This window comes from Zymoseptoria tritici, chromosome 19 (assembly GCF_000219625.1).
Source record: "Zymoseptoria tritici IPO323 chromosome 19, whole genome shotgun sequence".
Lineage (NCBI taxonomy): Eukaryota > Fungi > Ascomycota > Dothideomycetes > Mycosphaerellales > Mycosphaerellaceae > Zymoseptoria > Zymoseptoria tritici.
The window spans coordinates 286,791-305,791 of NC_018200.1; the positions used below are offsets into that span (position 1 = coordinate 286,791).

General features: G+C 51.3%; 5 protein-coding genes across 5 annotated transcripts; 3 read left to right on the forward strand and 2 right to left on the reverse strand.

The window, feature by feature from the left end:
• Nucleotides 1-5,750: 5,750 nt before the first annotated feature.
• On the forward strand, nucleotides 5,751-6,120 carry MYCGRDRAFT_97969 (uncharacterized protein; the record flags this gene model as incomplete). The annotated part of the gene is made up of 2 exons (XM_003846971.1): nucleotides 5,751-5,887; nucleotides 5,949-6,120. 2 exons carry the CDS (start codon nucleotides 5,751-5,753, stop codon nucleotides 6,118-6,120), a joined length of 309 nt encoding a protein of 102 aa, XP_003847019.1.
• A 2,339-nt stretch (nucleotides 6,121-8,459) lies between these two features.
• MYCGRDRAFT_97970 (uncharacterized protein) lies at nucleotides 8,460-9,111 on the forward strand (the record flags this gene model as incomplete). Its single annotated transcript, XM_003846972.1, has 3 exons — nucleotides 8,460-8,674; nucleotides 8,781-8,819; nucleotides 9,006-9,111. 3 exons carry the CDS (start codon nucleotides 8,460-8,462, stop codon nucleotides 9,109-9,111), a joined length of 360 nt encoding a protein of 119 aa, XP_003847020.1.
• Nucleotides 9,112-9,249: 138 nt separating this feature from the next.
• MYCGRDRAFT_97971 (uncharacterized protein) lies at nucleotides 9,250-10,149 on the reverse strand (the record flags this gene model as incomplete). Its single annotated transcript, XM_003846999.1, has 2 exons — nucleotides 9,250-9,970; nucleotides 10,088-10,149. The coding sequence occupies 2 exons, from the start codon at nucleotides 10,147-10,149 to the stop codon at nucleotides 9,250-9,252; spliced, it is 783 nt and encodes a 260-aa protein (XP_003847047.1).
• A 231-nt stretch (nucleotides 10,150-10,380) lies between these two features.
• Nucleotides 10,381-11,506, forward strand: MYCGRDRAFT_97972 (uncharacterized protein; the record flags this gene model as incomplete). Its single annotated transcript, XM_003846973.1, has 4 exons — nucleotides 10,381-10,608; nucleotides 10,870-10,882; nucleotides 10,983-11,044; nucleotides 11,108-11,506. The coding sequence occupies 4 exons, from the start codon at nucleotides 10,381-10,383 to the stop codon at nucleotides 11,504-11,506; spliced, it is 702 nt and encodes a 233-aa protein (XP_003847021.1).
• A 517-nt stretch (nucleotides 11,507-12,023) lies between these two features.
• On the reverse strand, nucleotides 12,024-15,191 carry MYCGRDRAFT_111792 (uncharacterized protein; the record flags this gene model as incomplete). The annotated part of the gene is made up of 9 exons (XM_003846998.1): nucleotides 12,024-12,031; nucleotides 12,164-12,226; nucleotides 12,548-12,603; nucleotides 13,008-13,168; nucleotides 13,242-13,406; nucleotides 13,658-13,752; nucleotides 14,000-14,445; nucleotides 14,532-14,719; nucleotides 14,901-15,191. The coding sequence occupies 9 exons, from the start codon at nucleotides 15,189-15,191 to the stop codon at nucleotides 12,024-12,026; spliced, it is 1,473 nt and encodes a 490-aa protein (XP_003847046.1).
• Nucleotides 15,192-19,001: the final 3,810 nt, after the last annotated feature.

A 19,001-nucleotide genomic window follows, 5' to 3' on the forward strand; every position in this document is an offset into this window, starting at 1 on the left:
GACAAAGGTTGTCCCGAACCTACTACAGCTACCCGCAGAACGCCTCTAAAGCCTGCTATAAAGACGCACGTTACTGCAGGCTAGAGTACTTCTTAGAAGTAGAGGTATATTTATATATCTCTTCTCTCCTCTTTAAAGTATACCTTCTCCTATACTACTTTGTATAGTAGGGAGAAGAGTGCCCTAGTGTCGTAAGTAGGCTAGGACCTAAACGCGATTAGAAATAAAGACGAACAAGCAGCCCTCTCGGCGTAAGACTGCTAAGCCTCTTTTTAAACAACAAACAACAATAACAAGATAATGTCTACCGAGACGGAAATAACAGACGTAGGTACCCCTTAGACTCTAAAAGCTACGGCTAGAGGGGACGAGGAAGTTACGTTTAAGTCTCTTAAAACCCTGCCGTCGCCGAAGGAACTACTAAAAAGAACCGGCATTCCTTTCCTACCTAGGAAAAGGCAAAACCCCTTCGAATTTAGTAGCTCCCTAACTCGTAGCCCTTCTCTCGGAAAGAAACAAATACTCTCTCGCACGCCCGCGAACGAGAAGATCCTATAAGCCCGACAGCTACTAGTTAAAGCGGCAGGGGATCTAGGCGGGTTTCTAGAAGAACAAACCTAGGTTCTCGACCTTCTCGAAGTCTTTCGGCACTTTACCGAGCGTACAGACTTTAGGATAACGTCCCAAATCCTCGCAAAGCAAGTCTCGAACCTAGAAACGATAACAAAGAAACTAGCAGCACAGGCGAAGAAGCCTACTTTCGCAGACGTTGTTAAGGGAGATAGCGGATCCGCTACCTTTACCTCTACCTCCTCGACAACAAAGACAACATAACAACAACAACAACAATAACAGTAGACGACCGTCTCCCGGAGGGCTAGCAAGCCGAAAGAACAAGCAGAACCGATGCCTCTTATCCTTGTACTAAAGGATAAAGAGAAGGAACTCGACTAGATCGCAACCCGAGACAAAATTAATAACGCTCTTAAAGGCGAAGACTAAGAGCTAGCTATCCTTGCGATAAAGAAATCATTTCGGGGTAATATTGTCCTAAACTTTGCGACAGAGAAAGCCCGCTAACGAACGATCGATAGCCTTACTAAGGTTACCGATATCGTAAGCGAGGCACAGGTAATAGAGGACTCTCTCTAGCATAAGGTCGTAGTCTACAGCGTCTCGACTGCGAACTTTAATATACTAATAGGCCTACAGGACATTTAACGAGAAATTAAGACCTTTAATAGAGGTCTTAAACTCGTAGGCACCCCGATTTGGCTAACAAACGAAGAGAGAAGAAGGACTCTTACTAGGGCGATAGTTCTAGTAGGTTTTGCTACCGAGGAGGAGGCAAAAAGGGCTATTTAAAACCGTCTATACGTAGGCGCGGACAGCCTAAGAGTTAAGAAGGCGAAGGATCGTATATAACAGAAAGGGAGGCCCCTAGAACGTTTTATATATTAGAACACTCTCTATAGATTTTCTACGTTAATCTTAACCGATCTATCGAGGCTATAGAGTCTACCTTAGACGTCGCGGTTAAGTAGAAAGCCGACCTTCTACTAGTCTAGGAACCGTGGACTATAGAAGACCCGATAACAGGCTACAAAGAGACAAGATCTATCGCACACCGGGATTATAACTAGCTATTCCTAACGACTACGGATTCGACGATCCGGCTAAGAACAATACTATATATTAGCATAAGACTTAACGTTAATATCTCTCCTATTTTATTAGACGATAGCGACATACTTTCCTTTGTTATTTTAGACAAGAAGGGTAATAAGATCTAGATAGTTAATCTCTATAACGAGAAGGACCTTCGGGATACCGAGAACCTGTAAAACCGACGAATAATAGAGAAAAGCCTCTACTCTCTACGTAATATGTTCCTTCTAAACACTCTACTAGTAGGAGACTTTAACCTTAGATACCCGTCCTAGGATCCGAAGGGAAAGGATACTACTAGTGCCCGCGAATTTATAGAGTAGATAGAAGACTAGGGCTTTACTCTACGTAATACAATAGGTGTCGGGACCTTCTATAGGCCGCACCTAGATGCAGAGTCGGTCCTAGACCTTACGTTTACAAGAGGATCCTTATCTACGAAAGAAATCGACTAGAGAACGATTCCGACAGGCTTAGACTATAAGGCTATATCTATAGACCTTATTAGCGCGCAAGATCGAGCCTAACAGAAGAAAGTAGTTCTAGATATAGCTTCCGCGGATTAGGAACTGTTTATAGATCTCCTAATAAGCAAGGCGACGTCTATTAACTATACGAACTCCCTCGACGACATCGTAGACTCCTTTACCTCGTATATTACCGAATTAATGCGGGGAGCAATCCTAGAGAAAGTAGTACACGCCTGCGCAAAACCTTAGTAGAATAGAGAGCTACGCACGCTACGCCGTACAATGTCTAGAACATATAGACAGACCTTTACTAATAGACGTACGCCGACGCTAGACGAGAAAGAGGCGTATACAAAAGCGAGAAACGAGTACTTCTAAGCTATTAAAACAGCTAAGAAGAACTACTAGAACGCTTTCCTCGAAAAAGAAGACTCGAAATCTATCTTTAAAGCTATGTCCTATACTAGGAATAGCAGCCGAAGATAGATACCTACGATAAATAACGAAGATTCTTTCGAGGGGAAATGTAAGGCCTTCTCCGAAGCCTTATTTCCGCGCCCTCCTGCCGAGGAACCTCTACCTAGCCGTTAGGAAGCGTATACAGCCGGGGATTAGGGCTAGACTACGCTAACCGAAGAGGAACTCGCTGCCGCCTATAGTACGAAGATAGTAAAAGGAAAAACGCCGGGCCTAGACGGTATTACGTAAGCTATTATTAGTAAAGCGTACAGCGCTATTCCTATTACCTTTCTACGTATATACAGTAGGCTACTCGACGAAGGACACTACCCCCGATGCTAGAAAGTTGCGATAGGCGCAGTTCTAGCAAAGCCGGGAAAACTAGACTATTCGGTTCCTAAGGCCTACCAAGTTATCTCTCTCCTAAACTGCCTTAGTAAGATTAGCGAGAGAATACTCGCAAAACGCCTAGGGATTATCGCAGAGACGAAGCCCCTTTTATACAACTCGTAGTTAGGAGGGCGAAAGAAGAAATCGGCTATCGATATAGTACTTCTCTTAACGAACGAAATCGAGGAGAATCGAAGAAAGAAAAAGAAGACTTCGGTTATCTTCCTCGACGTAAGAGGAGTATACGACTACGTTGCAAAGAACCGACTATTAAGAATAATAATCTAGTTAAGGCTTCCGCATAGCCTTATACGTTAGGTTTAGTCGTTTATAAGTAATAGACGCTTACGAATAGTATTCGACGGACAGATATAAGAATTCTAGGACGTAGAGATCGGCGTTCCGTAAGGCAGCCCGATATCTCCTATCCTCTTTCTTATCTATACGCGCGACATATTCTTCTCGCTATAAGGAGTTACTCCTAGTTCCTACGTCGACGATATTAGACTATCTACCTCGTCTACGTCCCTTAAGAAGAACTCTAAGGTACTAGAACGTAAGGCAAGAAGGCTAATAGACCTAGGAAAGAAGAACTCGATTGCTTTCGACCTAGCAAAGACAGACCTAGTATACTTCTCGAAAGGGAAAGGGTCTAATTGCCCGGTAATTCTTCTAAACGGCGATATTGTTCGCCCGGTAAAGAAAGCGATAAGGTAGCTTAGGATTTAGCTAGACGCCGGTCTTACCTTTAAGGAGCATATTGCAATAAGATTAGTATAAGTATAAGCAGCATTCTATTAATTAGAAAGACTAGCAAATACCGAACGCGGTCTATCTTTAATATCGTTAAGAAAGATCTACCTAGCCTGCGTTACTATAATAGCAGACTACGGGGCCCCGGTTTAGTAGCGGTCGAAAAAGAGTATAAAACCTTTAGTATCTCTACAAAGTAAAGCTTATAGAAAGATCCTAGGCGTTTTCCGTACCGCCCTAAACATCCCGTCCGAAGTAGAGTTAAATCTCTTCCCCCCGGATCTACGCCTAGAGAGATAGTTAATTTTATACTCTCTATGCGTAGCAAAGCTACCCGAAAACTACCCCGTAAGACTCGCTATCTAAAGCGCGCCTTCGGATACGCGAGAAGTCCGATACGAGGACTCGAGAGAGATACTTCCGCAAAAACGACAGAAAATATAGATATAACTACTCTGTTATCGACTCTGATAATACAAGCATTTCGTAGAATACGAGAGGGCTAACTACGCAAAAGACGATCTCTTTAGCGTCTAGAAAACCTGATACGAAATAGCAAGACAACGGGAGATTAATAAGGTACCTAGGAATATAAATAGCTACCTTAGTCGGTTTCTATAGAGCTCGCTAGGAAAACATAGAATAGGAGGAAGACGCGCTTTAACTAGTGCCTTCTATACTATCCTATTAGGACACGGATACCTAAAGTCCTATCTCTATCGCTTTAGACACGTAACGACGCTAGACTGCCCTTACGGACGACGAGAAACAGCAGAACACCTCGTATGTAGCTGCCCTATCTACGATATATTTAGGCTACTACCGCTACGACAAGCACAATCTCTACTAGAAATAGTAAAAGATAAGGAACTCCGGAAACACCTTACTACCTTTCTCTCGGATATAAAGATTGCTTCTAGGTCCTAGCACCTAGTAAGAGGCGAAGACGAGACTGTCTAGCCTACACTCCTTTTACTTTTCCTTATTTGTCTTTCTTTAAAGTCCTTCGATACTAGCTAGCTACTATCCTAGGCACGGGTCTTTCCCTAAGGTTAAGAGATACGAGAGAACAACGATTGTATATAGATAGACTGCTGTCGCAAGACAGCCGTCCTACATAGTTATAGACTCCTACAGGACGTAAATGGAACAAACAAACAAAACAAACAAACAAGCACTAGCGACATAATTACCGGCTCGTCTAATGCTACGAGTAGCTTCCGTAGAGTAAGTAGATCGATCGTATCGCGAGGCATTACTAACATAGTATAGCTAGTAGCTACGCTATCGACGAGGCGTCGCTTTATACGCCGCCGTCGACGAACGGCTAGCCTATTAGTACGCTTATCTACGCTCGATTTATTTACCTTAAGGTCGACGCCCTTACGCGTTAGAGGGTCTGCGGCGTATATAATAGCGTCCGGTGCGGCGTCGGCGTATGTAATAGCGTCCGGCACCGCTAAAGGTATAGCTTTATCCGCGTTAAAGGCTTATAAGAGGCTAACGTCTACGTCGTCTATAGCGGCGGTAAGGGCAACGACGGTAAGGTATACGACGGTGAGGTATACGACGGTAAGATACAACGCGTAAACGCGTGTAACAACAACAACACTATTGCTAAGGTTGACGCTATAAACATAACTAATTCCGGAGGGCAGGTGCACAGACGATTCAAATAGTTGTTTTAGACAAATCCCGGTGCAGTCTCGTGGGCTTGTGATGTATAGTAGAAGTCTCGGGTCAGATAGTGCCGTGCGGTTATCGTTTGGAGTGAAGAGATCGAGATGCGATCGAGACGCGCCATCGGGGCGAAGGAGTGAAAGGGCGAGTCTGGCCAGTCATCGGGCTGCACGTGATTGGCATGTTGCCTGAGGCCGCTAGGCGGGGTTTTGACTAGAATTTGACTAGCGCGGCGTATCTTGTTCGGTACGGGCCGCGTCGGGAAAGCCATGACGTCGACTCACAGCCACTTCCGCCGCATCCAGCCATGCCGAACCGAATGTTATCTTCATGGACGAGCCGGATTCCAGCACCGAAGACGCAGTCATTGGAGCAGCAGGAAGTCGAGCGCCGAGCGGGGAGTTGGACACGTCGCACAAATCTCGACAGTCTGCTTCGTTCAACGGATACTGGCCGCCGGCCATAACGTGTGCAAGGGGGAAGTTTGAAGTCCCGAATGTTGCCAGCGCCCGTGCACGAAGACGATAGCATACGATATCGTGAGAGCAACAGCACAGAGGAGGACATCGAGGAAATGGAGGAGAGCCGGGGACTGTTGGACAAAAGTGGTGGTACCATGTCCGACGAAGAGGAGGAAGAAGACATCGACGACTCCGTAATACATGACATGGATCACTTCAAAACCTTCTCGCTCGCGTAGATCTCGTCGGTCGCTCGGCCGGCATATATGCAGTCCACGGGTCGTCTGGTTCACAGGATCGCCGGTCGCCGCGGCGGACGACTATTGCTGCTGTCGAAGGCGATGTCGAATGTTAGTGAGATGCTGCTGCTGCTAAGACGACATTACACTTCTTTCAGCAAAAAGTTGTTAGTGCTCGATCTGTGTCCTCCGCCCTCTCCCGAGACTCCACTTGGACAGGACCGTTTGTGAAGGTCGAGGCGGCCGGAAAAGTACGAGCGGGCAGGAGAGCTCGAGGTCGACGGTCGGAAGGTGAGGCATCAAAGCCAGAGCGCTGCCTGTCTCGCCGAGCCAGCGATGAGATCGATGACGCAGTCGAGAATCCTAAGTGGGTTGGTGGGATCCGTTGGCGTCGCTGGTCGTGCACGGTGTTGAAGTCCAACTCCAAACTCCAAGCGAATCGATGGCGGAAGGCTCAGGTCGATCGTGGTTAGCGAAACCCATGTCCGATGGTGTCGCAGGCGTGGTGCTCGATTGGTGAAGTGATGAAGATCAAGCGGTAAGAGTGGTAAGGGTGCGAGGGAAGCGGAAGTGGATGTCTCGGTCGGTGATTGCTCAGCACTCTCACAAAGAGAAAGAGACCAGGGCCCGACACTGCACGAGCCAATTCCAATCCCGACAGACGCCTACCCACGCACGCACATCTGCCGAGGGAAAGTCTCGTGCACTCCGATCATTCCCGCGATCATCTCCTCCGTCACTGTGCGCCTGCTGTGTTAGTGATCCATAATTGACTGCACATTAGACTGTCTTCAACTGTATCCTGCCACCTGAGGCATTTGCGTTTTGAAATACGATGCGGACATCTGATGTCGATGCCCGTTGTCGCAAGTCTTCACACCATCCGTGGAGACAGCTGCAGAGCCATGCACTTCGCGTGCGGCACCGACACCTCATCGCATCACAAAACGCCGAATTTATAACGCCCATTACACCAGCAGTGGAAGCAGCGCCGACGACCTATGTTCCGTTCAGCACCAAAGGAGGCAGCACAAGAGGAGCGCGGCTCGTTACAGTCTCAGACGAATCTGCAATAGCGAGCACGGCTTGAAGTGTAGATGAAGATGAGAGTCAACATCAAGAAAAGAATTGGACATGGATAAAGGAGGTTTGGACACGTCGGTTTGATTGGCTCGGAGCCAAGTTCCGCCAACCTGAAAGGCAGATGGAGGCCGGAAAAGCGAAACAACGCCTGAAACCTTGATCACACCTCAGCAGTCTGAGCAGTGCTCTATCCGGGATTCCGATACACTCTGCACGCAGCCGCCCTTCCTATCGACTCCGCCTCCACGATCGTAAGACCATTTAGGAGACGAGGGGCCGGTCGACTTCCCACTACATCCCGTCCATGCGCATTCTTTTACGGTGAAATCCTCCTGCTCCTCCTCTCGAGACACTGTCGCGCCGGTCCAAAGAAAGAACCGCAAACGCCGTGAGCCGTCCCGTCATCCTCCGCACTACAATCTCATCCGCTCGATGCCGCATATACCATGGACCCCATATATCGTGGACCGGAGATCGTGGCATGCAACCCGCCGCGGTATACATCCGACCCTTCATATCCAATGCTTCTCGAATGTCCTCGCAGCAGCGTTGGCCGAGAGCTGTCCATGCAATCGAAAGCGTAGTGATCTTTCTGACACCATAGTGAACGTCGTAGCGAGGATTCATCTTGTTTTGTTTGTTGAAGTGGGCCAAGATGTTGTTGTTAGCATACAGGCTGGCGGAAAATGACGCAAACTGGCGGAAATTGGTCCAAACTTCGCGGTCTCCATCACCTAGCTTCGAGCATGAACCCAACGACAGCTTTGACGCACCCTGCATGCTTCTTCGTCAGGACTTCCACTTTCACTATGCCCTGGTCGTATTCTATCTTCAGCTTCTCCGATACCTCTCGGCATTTCCATCTTTCTCCTCTCCTCGATAGTATGCTTCTCCTCGGCCTCGACGGCGTAGGTTGCTGCTCAAATTACTTCCCGAGACATCGGATAGATAAAGGGATTCGTGGGGCGGCGTGGACAGCCACCATCGACCATCTCTTCCACTGCTTAGCGAGCTAGCCGAATACTCCCCGAGCAAGTCATGGCGCTCAAAGCGTAGAACATCCATTCCGTGTGGTTCGCGTGGTTTGTCATAGTAGTCGACATTTTGTTCTCGAAGGTATTTTTTCGGGTCGCGAGGTCATGTATATTTGAGCACCGAAATTTGATGTTCGACGTCTTGCTTAACACCCTGGCGCAGATCAGCGCTCTGTTTGTTAAGCGCTCTGTCAAGCATGTCGCTCAGGTTGGCTGCTAAGCATGTCGGCGCCACTTCTGATGGTCATCGGCGAGTTCCTGCCTGGACTGTTCGGTATGGGTTTTGTAACGCTGCTCAAAGGCTTCGTACTTGTGTTCGATGGCGGCGATGTCTTCGTGTGTCTTCAGCCGCGTCTTCAGCTCTCGAAACTCTGTCTCGAAGACGGCGCGGCGCGGCGGATGTTGGCATGGCGAGACGTCGGCTGTGGAGTTGTGAGGTGGGCTGGGGTTGCCGTCACTTGTTCTCACCCTGCATCGCGTCGCGTGGGTGTTCTTTTTCCTTCAAGCCGCGAATTACCTTACCGCAAACATCATCACTGCCAGCTACCTCTCCTACCACGACATCGGCGCCGGCAGTGTAAGGTATCTCCGAAAATGAGAAGCCGCAGCCTTTCGTCTTCGCCAGGTGGAAAGTCCAAACCCGGACCATCTGCGAGAAGATGCCACCTTGGCGGAGAAAATGGCTTGAACAGGTCAGAAGCGCCATGTCCAAGTGGGAAGAGGCGAATCGCATCGGAGACAAGGGGAATATATACATGCAACGACCAGGCTGAATCATGGCAAGATGAAGGGATGGCGCAAGATGGAGGGAGGCAGCAAGACAAAGCAAACATTCGATCGAGGAGACGAGAGGCATGGATACGAAGCACAATGAACCATTCACAATCTGCTCCGACCTGCCCTCTATGGACGTTTGCGAAACAACAGTCGAGGACACCCGCTTTTAAAGTCCTTCCATCTCTTCATTCATCCAAACTCAGATCAACACAATACTCTCTTCCTTGATGCGTACTCAACACTCTCTACCATTAAGCACGAGCAAAACCATCTCCTCCCTCTTGGACTTCAACTTGGCCCCGAGTCTCTCTACCTCGACCTTCCTCGCAGCGATTCTCTTGACCAGCGCCTCACGTCGCTCGTAGAGCTCGTTCAGCCTGGCGGTGTACCGCTTGGCCTCAAGGTACTGCGCGGGTCTGGCGGTTGCGTTGGAGACACGGCCTGGAGCTGGGGCAAGGCGGATGTCAGCGAGACGTTCGAGAGGCACCATGGAGGAGAACACACCAGGCTTGCTCGGGCGAGAAGTGTTGTTTGGTTCGGTCTCGACCTTGCCCGCAATGACTGGAGCAGGAGGAGTCTTGTGCTCATCGGCGCCAGCCGCCGAGGTCGCTTTGCGTATATGATCGTTCGAGCGGACCTGAGGGATCGGCGTGGCGTACGCATTCTCCAGACGAGCAAGGGAGTCTTCGTCGTCGTCGTTGTCGCCGCTGTCGCCATCGTCGATGGCCTTCGCGTCCTCTCCTTGTACCACCTCTTCGACGTCCTCCTCTTCGTTTTCCTCTTCGGCCATGTCAGTCGTCTCCTTCCACAACTCTCCCACCTCTCGCGCCAAAACGTCCACCTCCTTCGCCGTTGCCGCACGTCCATCGCCACCCTTCTTCACCCCCAAATACTTCTGAATCAAAATCTTGCCTACCCGGAACGCCAGTTCTTGCACCTCCACTACCCATTGTCTCCTTGTATTGTTCAAGTCCTTCAACGTCGACCTTTGATTCTACATCTCTGCCAATCCAGCATTACCCCTGGATCCAGCATTACTCCTGGGTCCAGCATCGCCTCTGATTCTAGCATACCTCCTGAATCCAGCATACCTCCTGGATCCAGCATCACCTCTGATTCCAGCATCACCTTTCATTCCAGCATCGCCCTCGATTCCAGCATTGGCTCTGATTCCAGCCTCGCCCCTGGTTCTAGCATCGCTCCTCGTCCCAGCATCGCTCCTAATCTTGGCATTGCTCTTCGTCCTAGCATTGCTCTTAATCTTAACATAGCAGTCTCGATCTTAACATGTACTAATACATCCCTTCGACTCTCTGCATCCCCTTTTGCACCCTTTCCACATCTCAACACCATCACCAACACAGCCATGTCTTCCGAGGACGATCTCCGCTCTTTCATTCGTACCTGGGATGACGGCAATGGCTCAGCCACTGACGACGACGACGATTTCGAACGCTCCACCAACCGCCACCGACTCCGCAGCACTGCTAACCTCACCAAGGACGACATTCAAGAGCTCGGCTTGCCGGATGATCACAACGACGGTAGCTCTGCGATCAAGTCCAAAGATGAGTCGCCCAAAGATAAGTCGCGTGTATGTACACTCATACCCTTCTTTCATTGGGTGGAATATGTTGATTAACAGGACATGTATAGAGATACGGCAACTGTTCGGCCAAGCAAGTGCTCGACGGCAAGCGCTTGACCTTCTCGTCGGACTTCGTTCGCAGAGCTCTTGCCTGGTGTGCCAGAAATCAGGTCTCAGCGCACTGTCTCCCTCGCAGATCAACGGAGATAATCGAGTTCGTTTTCTGTCCTATCAACTATCGATCGTTTTGCTAACTCTGACAAACAGATACGTGTACGCCGTGGGTTGGGACGTCTCCGACGGAGCATTATTTGAGGTTCTAGGGAAGAAGCTTCTTAGCTGGACCCAGCGCTGGGTGACGAACAAAAACCTCTCTCTAGGTATGATGGAAGAGAAAATCGATCCCACCAAGATGACCAAGATCGAGTGGACCAGCGTTTGGGTACGTTTACTTCGGTCAAAAACATATCTACCTCTTCTCAAAACTAACTTCATCCTTTTCTAGGCTGCTTATACTGAAGCTTGGACCGACCCCGAGTTCGAGTTTGTCTTAGAACACACCTCTCCAAAAGCCCCCAAGGGTATGGAGAATTTGCTACCCCGACAGCCCATTCCACATCCGTGGAAGTCTCCTGCTGCGTTAGTCGAGGCGGCAGCCGAGTATCGCGACCTTTTCGGTTACACTCCGCCTGCCGAGAAGAAGAAAACTCTCCAGAAGACGACCACAGCCCAGGTTACAGCCGCCTTAGCTGAGAAGAACAAGCAGAAGCTCGCCCAAGCCAACTCCGTCCAGAAGACTCATACCGTGCCCATCCAGAGCAAGACCCTCTTAACTAAGAAGAACAAGCAAACCCACTATCTCACTCCCGCCCCCGCCGCGAAGAAGGGAGTCGACTTTATCTAGGAGACTAAGAAAGCATGCCTCGCCCGAGCAGCACTTGTCCCTCACCGCCACTATTCCCTTCGCGACCTCTTCGCCGGCGTCATCGCCGACGACTCCTTCGTCGAGTGGTTCTTGAAGCCCGGCTCCACACCCATCACCCCCTCCCAGGCCGCCCTCTTCACCTACGTTAAGAACCATCCCGTTTTCGCGTCTTGGTGGCCGCAGCAGATCGAGGCGAATAAGGCGAAGCTGAAGGCCGATGCGATCGAGGAGGGAGTAGCGTAGGAGAAGGAGATGGCGCCGCCAGGTGTGGTGAAGAAGATGGTCAAGGCCAAGAAGGCGAAGAAGACTGGGAAGAGAGGGGGTGGAGGAGACGCTGGTATGACGAAGACAGTCGTCGATATTTGAGAGAAGGGAGTATGGAACCTTTCTTGAAGAATGCATGTGGTACACGAGTGATGCATACAGCTATGGCCAACGAGATGGAGGAAGCTTTTTTTTTGGCGGAGGAGAGATGGCAGTCATTCCTCTTGACGACTTAACGATCTGCGAGACGTTGCTACCTTATCGAAGCAATGAAATGACCTTGACGAACAAAAACACTTTCCATCGCAGACTTGAGATGCCCTTGTCTTTGTCATGTCCAGGTTCTGCGGAATGAGTTCATTGCTTGCTTACTTGTCCTGCAGACGCGGATGTGGCATTGCGACAGTTGCGTTGCTTCTGCTCGAGCGCTCTTGTCTGTATTGGATTAGAGAGAGTGAATGGCATAGGAGAGCGCGAGGATGCTGTTCTCGGAGGAGGGCGACGACGAAATGAACCACGTGGCGTTGTTTTGACCTCCTGAGCTTGGACGGAAGACGATTCCCAGTCATCGGTCCATGAACGGTTCCTTGATGGACGGAAAGCCCGTATTACTGGCCAGCCTGCGGCACACATGTCTTCAACCCACTGCGGCAATGGTACCTCCTCCTCTCGGACAAATACAAGTCAAGCAGTATCGCCGACGATAAGACTCCTGGGATCGGGAGGGTGAGACTCGTATCGAGGGCACCCTCTCACCTGCGGTCGTGAGTAAGAGACCGTAATCTCGGTTCTGTTTGGCCACTATGATTCGCCTGCAAGCCATGTGAGTAATAAGCTATATCTGCGACCAGCTAGAAGAGGTTCCTAAGGAGACTGCTCACCATCACTCGGGAAGCCTGTCCTATTGCTGTAATTCGTAGTGAGTCGGAGCGCCTTTCCCGTTGTAACAGGGATGGCTTGTACACGTACGGCGGTGGTGTGGTGGTGGAGTCGATATGTAGGGGTACCCTAAGTATATAGGCGATAACGAAGCGGAGGTCGACGTTAGTAGTAGTATCGGCGGTGCCGTGGAACTTGTTTTGTGAACGGCGGGGTGCAGATCTTCTTCAATACATCAGTCCGAACGCCTGCACTGATCTGGATACTACCTCCTCTCGACACCACTACTCCTCCAAAGAACCGCTCAGTCCACTCCCCCTTCTCCCGTCCCTTCTACCCCGCCCACTTCCTCCCGCGATATCCCATCTCTTCCAACGACGCTACCCTCCTCGCCTCGTCCGCCTTCAGCATCGCCTGGTCCGCCTTCAGCGTGGCGTAGTCCGCCTTCTGCTTCGCCACCAGGAGTTCGTTTTGCGCGGCGCGGGCGATGTCGTGGGACTGTTGGGCCTATTCTTCCGCGGATCGAGGGGTGGAGGTTTTGCGGGGAGCCATGATTGGGTCTCGGACGGACTCTGCGGATAAAGAAAGTTGGCGTACGGGAGATTTGTGGGAGGTGGGGATGAAGTGGTGCCTTTGCAAGCGATGTTGACCGAAAGAGGAAGAATGGCGGGTCGCGGAGGTTCGTCGCGTGTTGTTTGTTTTTGCTGTGGTGTATTATTCCTTTCTTGTATGTCTGCTATTAATAACGATAGCAAATCCGAAGAGCAAAGTTCTGTAGGCAGGGAGAAAAAAGAAGAGGAGCTTTTTACCCCGTTTGGATTCCCAGACTGACTTCACGGCACCCTGCATACCGCTTCGATCCGCCGAGTCGGAGCGACCAAGACAGCGGACGTTGCCATCTCCCGTGGGCTTGTCTGCCTGAAGCGAACAAAGAAACAGCGAAGATGACGATGCGGGAGTGGGCAAAAGGGGCACCTCGGTCGTTACCTTACTCTTCCGTTCGATCTGCTGCAGTTTGCTGCAGTACCTTAGCTTAGCGTTTCCGCTTTCGTGTTGGCGAAAAATGCGCAGGCTGGGCAGCTCTGGAGCACAGGTCTTCTAGGAGATTTGTTGACTGCTATTAGTACTCGCCCCCTTTGCCTATGCGAAGCACTAGGCGCGAGGCGTAGAGCAGGGACAGGTCGCTCGCCCGGGCTGCTTGGGCGTGTGAGCTTGCCTGTGGACTTTCTAGTTGCAGTGTTTAGGTTGTTTCTTGTTAATCACGGCAATGGCTTTGTTCTGCGGTCTGACTTCGATATACGGCTCATCGTCGCTCGCCGCGCGGCCTACGGCCGTTGTAGTTTCCTTTGCCCGTGCGGGGCTCGGCGCGCAAGGCGTGGAACAGGACTTGGTCGCTCGCTCGGACGGCGTGGGCGTATAAGCTTGCCAGTCGAATTCCAAGTAGTACGCAGGCTGTCTTCTCGTCGATCACTACAAAAGCCTTCGATATGCGGCTCATCGTCGATTGTTTGCAAGAGTCCGTACCGCTATCTGGCAAGTCTGCGCCTGGGTTCCTTATAAGGCCACGGGACAGCTCGCCGTCGTCGTTGTCGCTCTGCATCTCGAGGTCCAACCTAAGGAAATGCTGCGCGGAGTTTTTCAGGCGATCTGCAGCCGGGCTGGCGGCTGGTATTGAGCAGATTTTGTCTTGGGAGGCCGACGAGCTGTTTCTGTTTGAACGGTGGATAGCCGAGCCGGGCAAGCACTCTTCGAGAGGCAATGCAGGGGGAGTAGACCTAGACCAATCGTCGTCGCAACCTCGCACCGGAGGTTGAGGTTGTCAAGACGCTGTCGGTCTTTTCTCTTCAATGTGGACATGTACCTTGATGAGACAAGCGGCGAATGTAGATGGCATGCATTCTTTTTGTCTGTGCGGAGTTGTACCTCTCTCGCCATCTTCTTGTCCGCGAGGAGCTTGCTTTGTCCCAGCCCTTTCCTAATATTGCTTCCTCGATTCTTTTCCCCGGCACTACCTCGACCGATATACTCTTCCGGCCTACATCGGCGGCACTTGGTACAGTCCATCGACGCGGCATTACGCCTAAACCTACGCCAAACCAAACGGAAAGACTGCGAGTACTCCCAGAGCTATGCTCCGGTCTCTCGCGTTTCATCCACTTTCCGGATAATGGTCCAGGCGCTAGTATCCCGTACTCTCATCTTTCCGGAACCGCCCTATGTCGTCCCTTACCTCGCAAAGCATCTCCCTTGTCCTCCGATCCCGCTCCTCCAGTCCCTTCTCTTCAGCCTTGAGATTCAAGACGCGGGCGGTCTCTCGTAGCACATCATCGGAGATGTATTCCGGCCGCATGCGACGAGTGTAGAGGAGTGCCGCTTTGCGCTGCACGAGGCGAATAGTCCGGCGAGCGGTATCGTCCCGCTGATCGGTAAGAAGGGTCTCGGTGTCGAGGAGGGCGTAGTAGCGGGAAACGAGGACACGTTGGGTATCGAGGTCGTCTTCGGTGCTCGGTGAGCGGGACATTTTTCGTGGCGGGTCGAGATTTGTTGTTGCCGGTGTGAGGTATTACCTTAGCAAGGACAGAGCAAAATCCAGAATATCTCAGGTAGGAAATGGGCGCTTTGTTTGATCAGGCGGGATTCGAATTGGATGCCCGCATGCGGTTGTCTTGACTTTGGCTTGCTGCATTGTCTTGACTTGGGTGACTTGCATTGTCTTGACTTGGGTGATTTGCATTGTCTTGACTTGGGTGATTTGCAATGTCTTGACCTGGGTGATTTGCAATGCTGAGACTTTGATGTCTACGGAACCCGCGCTGCCAAGACCAATTCTACGCGCAACGTGCTGGCTGCTACAGAGTAGAGCTTCCCTTACTCCCGAGTCATTCGAGGATCAATCAGCTCAGAACTAGTGAAGCTGAGCTAGACAGGGCAGCATAGCATTCTTTCATCTCTTTCTGAAGATAACTCCGACTCAATACCTCGTGCACTGGAAAGGATCTCCGAGATCAGAGCTGCAGTAGCTAACTTCCACCACAAACGCCCCAAGTTGTCCATTCACGTCGCCTTCAAACCACCGCCAGGTCGGGTGCCAAACGAGACTCGTCACTCAGGACAACATCTCGCTGGCACCTGACCCATAGCCCGCAACGCTGCCACTTTACTGTGTCGGAGGCCTGTGGCATGCGCTTTCACATCCTCGCTCTCCCAGTTGGCTTCGGCCGTGTGCAGAATTGGTTTGACTGCGCGCGTTGACATGGAGCAACACGAGCCTGCTTCGAGGAGTGACTCTGTGGATGGAAGTCAGCCCATGGATCCGGCTGAGCCGTCGGAACAACATCAACAGCACCGGACGAACATCAGCAGCGACAATGGTTAACGCGTTCACAGTGGCACACACGCCGCTCAACAAGCGCCAGGTCGATGAAAGCCTCCGCGAGCTAGTGTTTCGCTGCACAAACCAAAGGGAAGCAAGTTCGCTGCGCTGCTCGCACTCCGAGAGGAAGGTCAGCATTACGAGTAGAACTTTGAAACCTCCTGCTAACGATGCACAACCTCCGCCTACCCTCCCTCCGTCTGGTCACAGCTTGCTGTCCCAACCTACGCTATGTCATCTAATAATTGACCATCATCCTCCACCTCCGATGACCCTCGGCCTCCTCCATCTCCGGAATTCTCCTCCTCTTCCTCCAACTCCTCCTCCTCCCCCTCTACAATCTCCTGCTGACGCTCCATCTCCTACTGTTCCAAAGCCCTCGCGTGGTCCGCATCCGCCCTCTCCATAGCATACGCCCTCTCCTCCCAAGCCAATTTACCGGCCTCACTACGCGGAACCGAGAGCACGATGCATCGGCAGAACACGCACGGAAGATTGAGAACCGCCAAACTCGGTGTTCGATGTAGCTGGACTGGGAGGTGCTCGCTGCTTTGCTCGGGCGGAGGTGAGAGATGGCCAGGAAGTCTTCTCATATCTCTAATAACATAGTTCTACCACCTATGCTCGGTTGATTCTCCTTCTTCTCTTCACCCTCCTCAACTTCACCAGCACCCTCAACTTACCACCTGACGATGTATTTTTCAACGAACTCCGAGACTTCATCGCATCCCCCACGGTGGAGAGTCGATCATGACACACGCCGCCAACCTCATCGCGCTAATATATTCGTCGGTTGCAGGCAGTGTAGCCGCCGCCGCGAGCAGGCTTCGCGCCACGGCCACTTTCATCGCGGTGTGGGTGGTGACAGCCTGGGTAGTGAAACTTCAGATGGGGAATGGAAATTGAAAATGTCGCTGGAAATGGAAATGGAGATTGTCGGTGTAAAATCGTCCGAGAGAATGTCGGTAAGCAACGACCTTCACGAGCGTCGTGTACCTGGCGTGGGAGACGTCGACGAGTTCAATTGCGATTGCTCGCTCGCTCGACTGCATGTGATGGGATGGATTGTATCGAATATTTCATAGATGGATGGATGGATATTGTCAAGTATTTAATATGAATGATCCATCTCTCTCGGCTACATCAGCTGCCCGCTAGTCTCCTGGCCGTCTTTGCCAAACTCGACACGTCCAATTCCCAATTCCACTCCTACTCCTTACTCCAACTCCAACTCCAACTCCAACGCCGATTCACACATCCAACGAGAAGAACCATTCGACATCACCCATCACTCGTCATCAAAGAAGAAGCATCACAAGTCACCTACCGTCGAAGAGGGAACCTGCCAACGTCACTCATTACTCCCCATCAGAGAAGTAGTACCATTCCAACTTACCCACCAGCATCAAAGAAGAACCACTCGGCATCCTCCATCACTCTTTATCAAAGACGAATTAGTCAACACTACCCGTTACTCCCACCACCCGGACGAACACCTTATCTAGTCCTCCTCCTCCTCCTGTTCCCGACCTCGCAAAACCGGATGGTACTTCGCCCACCGTCGCGACTTGGATCGCGCCCGCAGACTCGGACCCGACGAGCTACCGGATAAAGCGACGGTGCCGGAGCTACGTGTCCAGGACGTTTGGGTGTTGAGGGAGGGAGCGCCGGATAGTGTTGCGGGGAGTCGCCGTCGTGTTCTGGGATAATGGTGGGGTGATGGTGCCAGACGATGTGATGGGAGGAGATGAGGTGGTGGAGCATGTCGAGGAGATGAGAAAGAAGACGTTGCAGACGCTGAAGGGGTGATCTTGGCTGGGAGGGTTTGAAGTTGCTTTTTGCGCGGCAACGCCACGCCATGATCTTTTTTCTTTGCTCGTCCATTCCCGCGACGGGCAGTGACTGTGTGCTTGAACATCGAGTCGGAGCCGTGGGAGATGCACGGCGGAGTCAAGTCGTGTGGCCGCTAGCGGATGGCACTCGTGGAAAAAGAAAGCCATGGAGAAGATTCAGGTGAGATAAGACCAAGGACCTTGCTCGATCCGCGCGGTCGCAATACATTGCGAGACGTAGACAGTCCTGGGCTGTGCGCTAGTTCGAGGCACTCCTCCATCGCCTCCAACCTTCGGAGTAGTAACGGAAGACCGTAGAATGGTATACGTCTATACGAGGAGGATGCGCAATACGATACTAAACGACAGGACTACTCTTAGTCTTAGTCAAGTTACTCTTCGCACAATTGCATAACGAGCACACTCTCTCCGTATATCCCACAATCCATCCAGGACCGGATTCTTGCCTGTCCGCTCTCCCTGTGTCCGACTTGGAGTCCGCAATCTTCCTTCTCCTGCACTGCCAAATCTTTCTCGGCCGTACATACGTGCATGCACTGGCGCTCTCTTTCGTCGCCGCAAGGTCTCGACTTGCATTTCACCGGCATCTCCCGTGGGAGTCGGTCGGTGTGGTGAGGAGGACATTCGACGATTTCGCGATGGACGTGCTTGGCGGTGACGTTGAGTTGAGGTGAACTCAATTCGGAGGTTATGCGGGCACTTCCGAGCCAGATTCTGTCGTCGTGGATCTGACGGAGAGTGTCGCGTTGTGGTTGCTCTCGGCGTCAGCGTGCTGAGTTTTCGTGCTCAGCATGTCTCGAGCTTTCTACAGTGCAAGATCCTGCACCATTGTACTGCTCGGCCGGAGCGGCCAAGTCAAGCCGGAGCAGCCCGAGCAGTGTCCTTCATCCATATTGCCTCGCAGAAAGGGAGGCCAGAGACGAGGCGAAAAATCCAGCATGTGCTCCAAGGACGAGGTGTGAAGTATGAAGCGCACAAAGCGCAGTAGAACCTACAGTTGAGTTCGAGCATTCTGAAATTTGTGATCGCGTTCTGAGATGTGCCCCCGAGTTACCACGGTCGGAGTTGCTGGCACGGAGACTGTTGACGAGTCTTACTGTCGCGT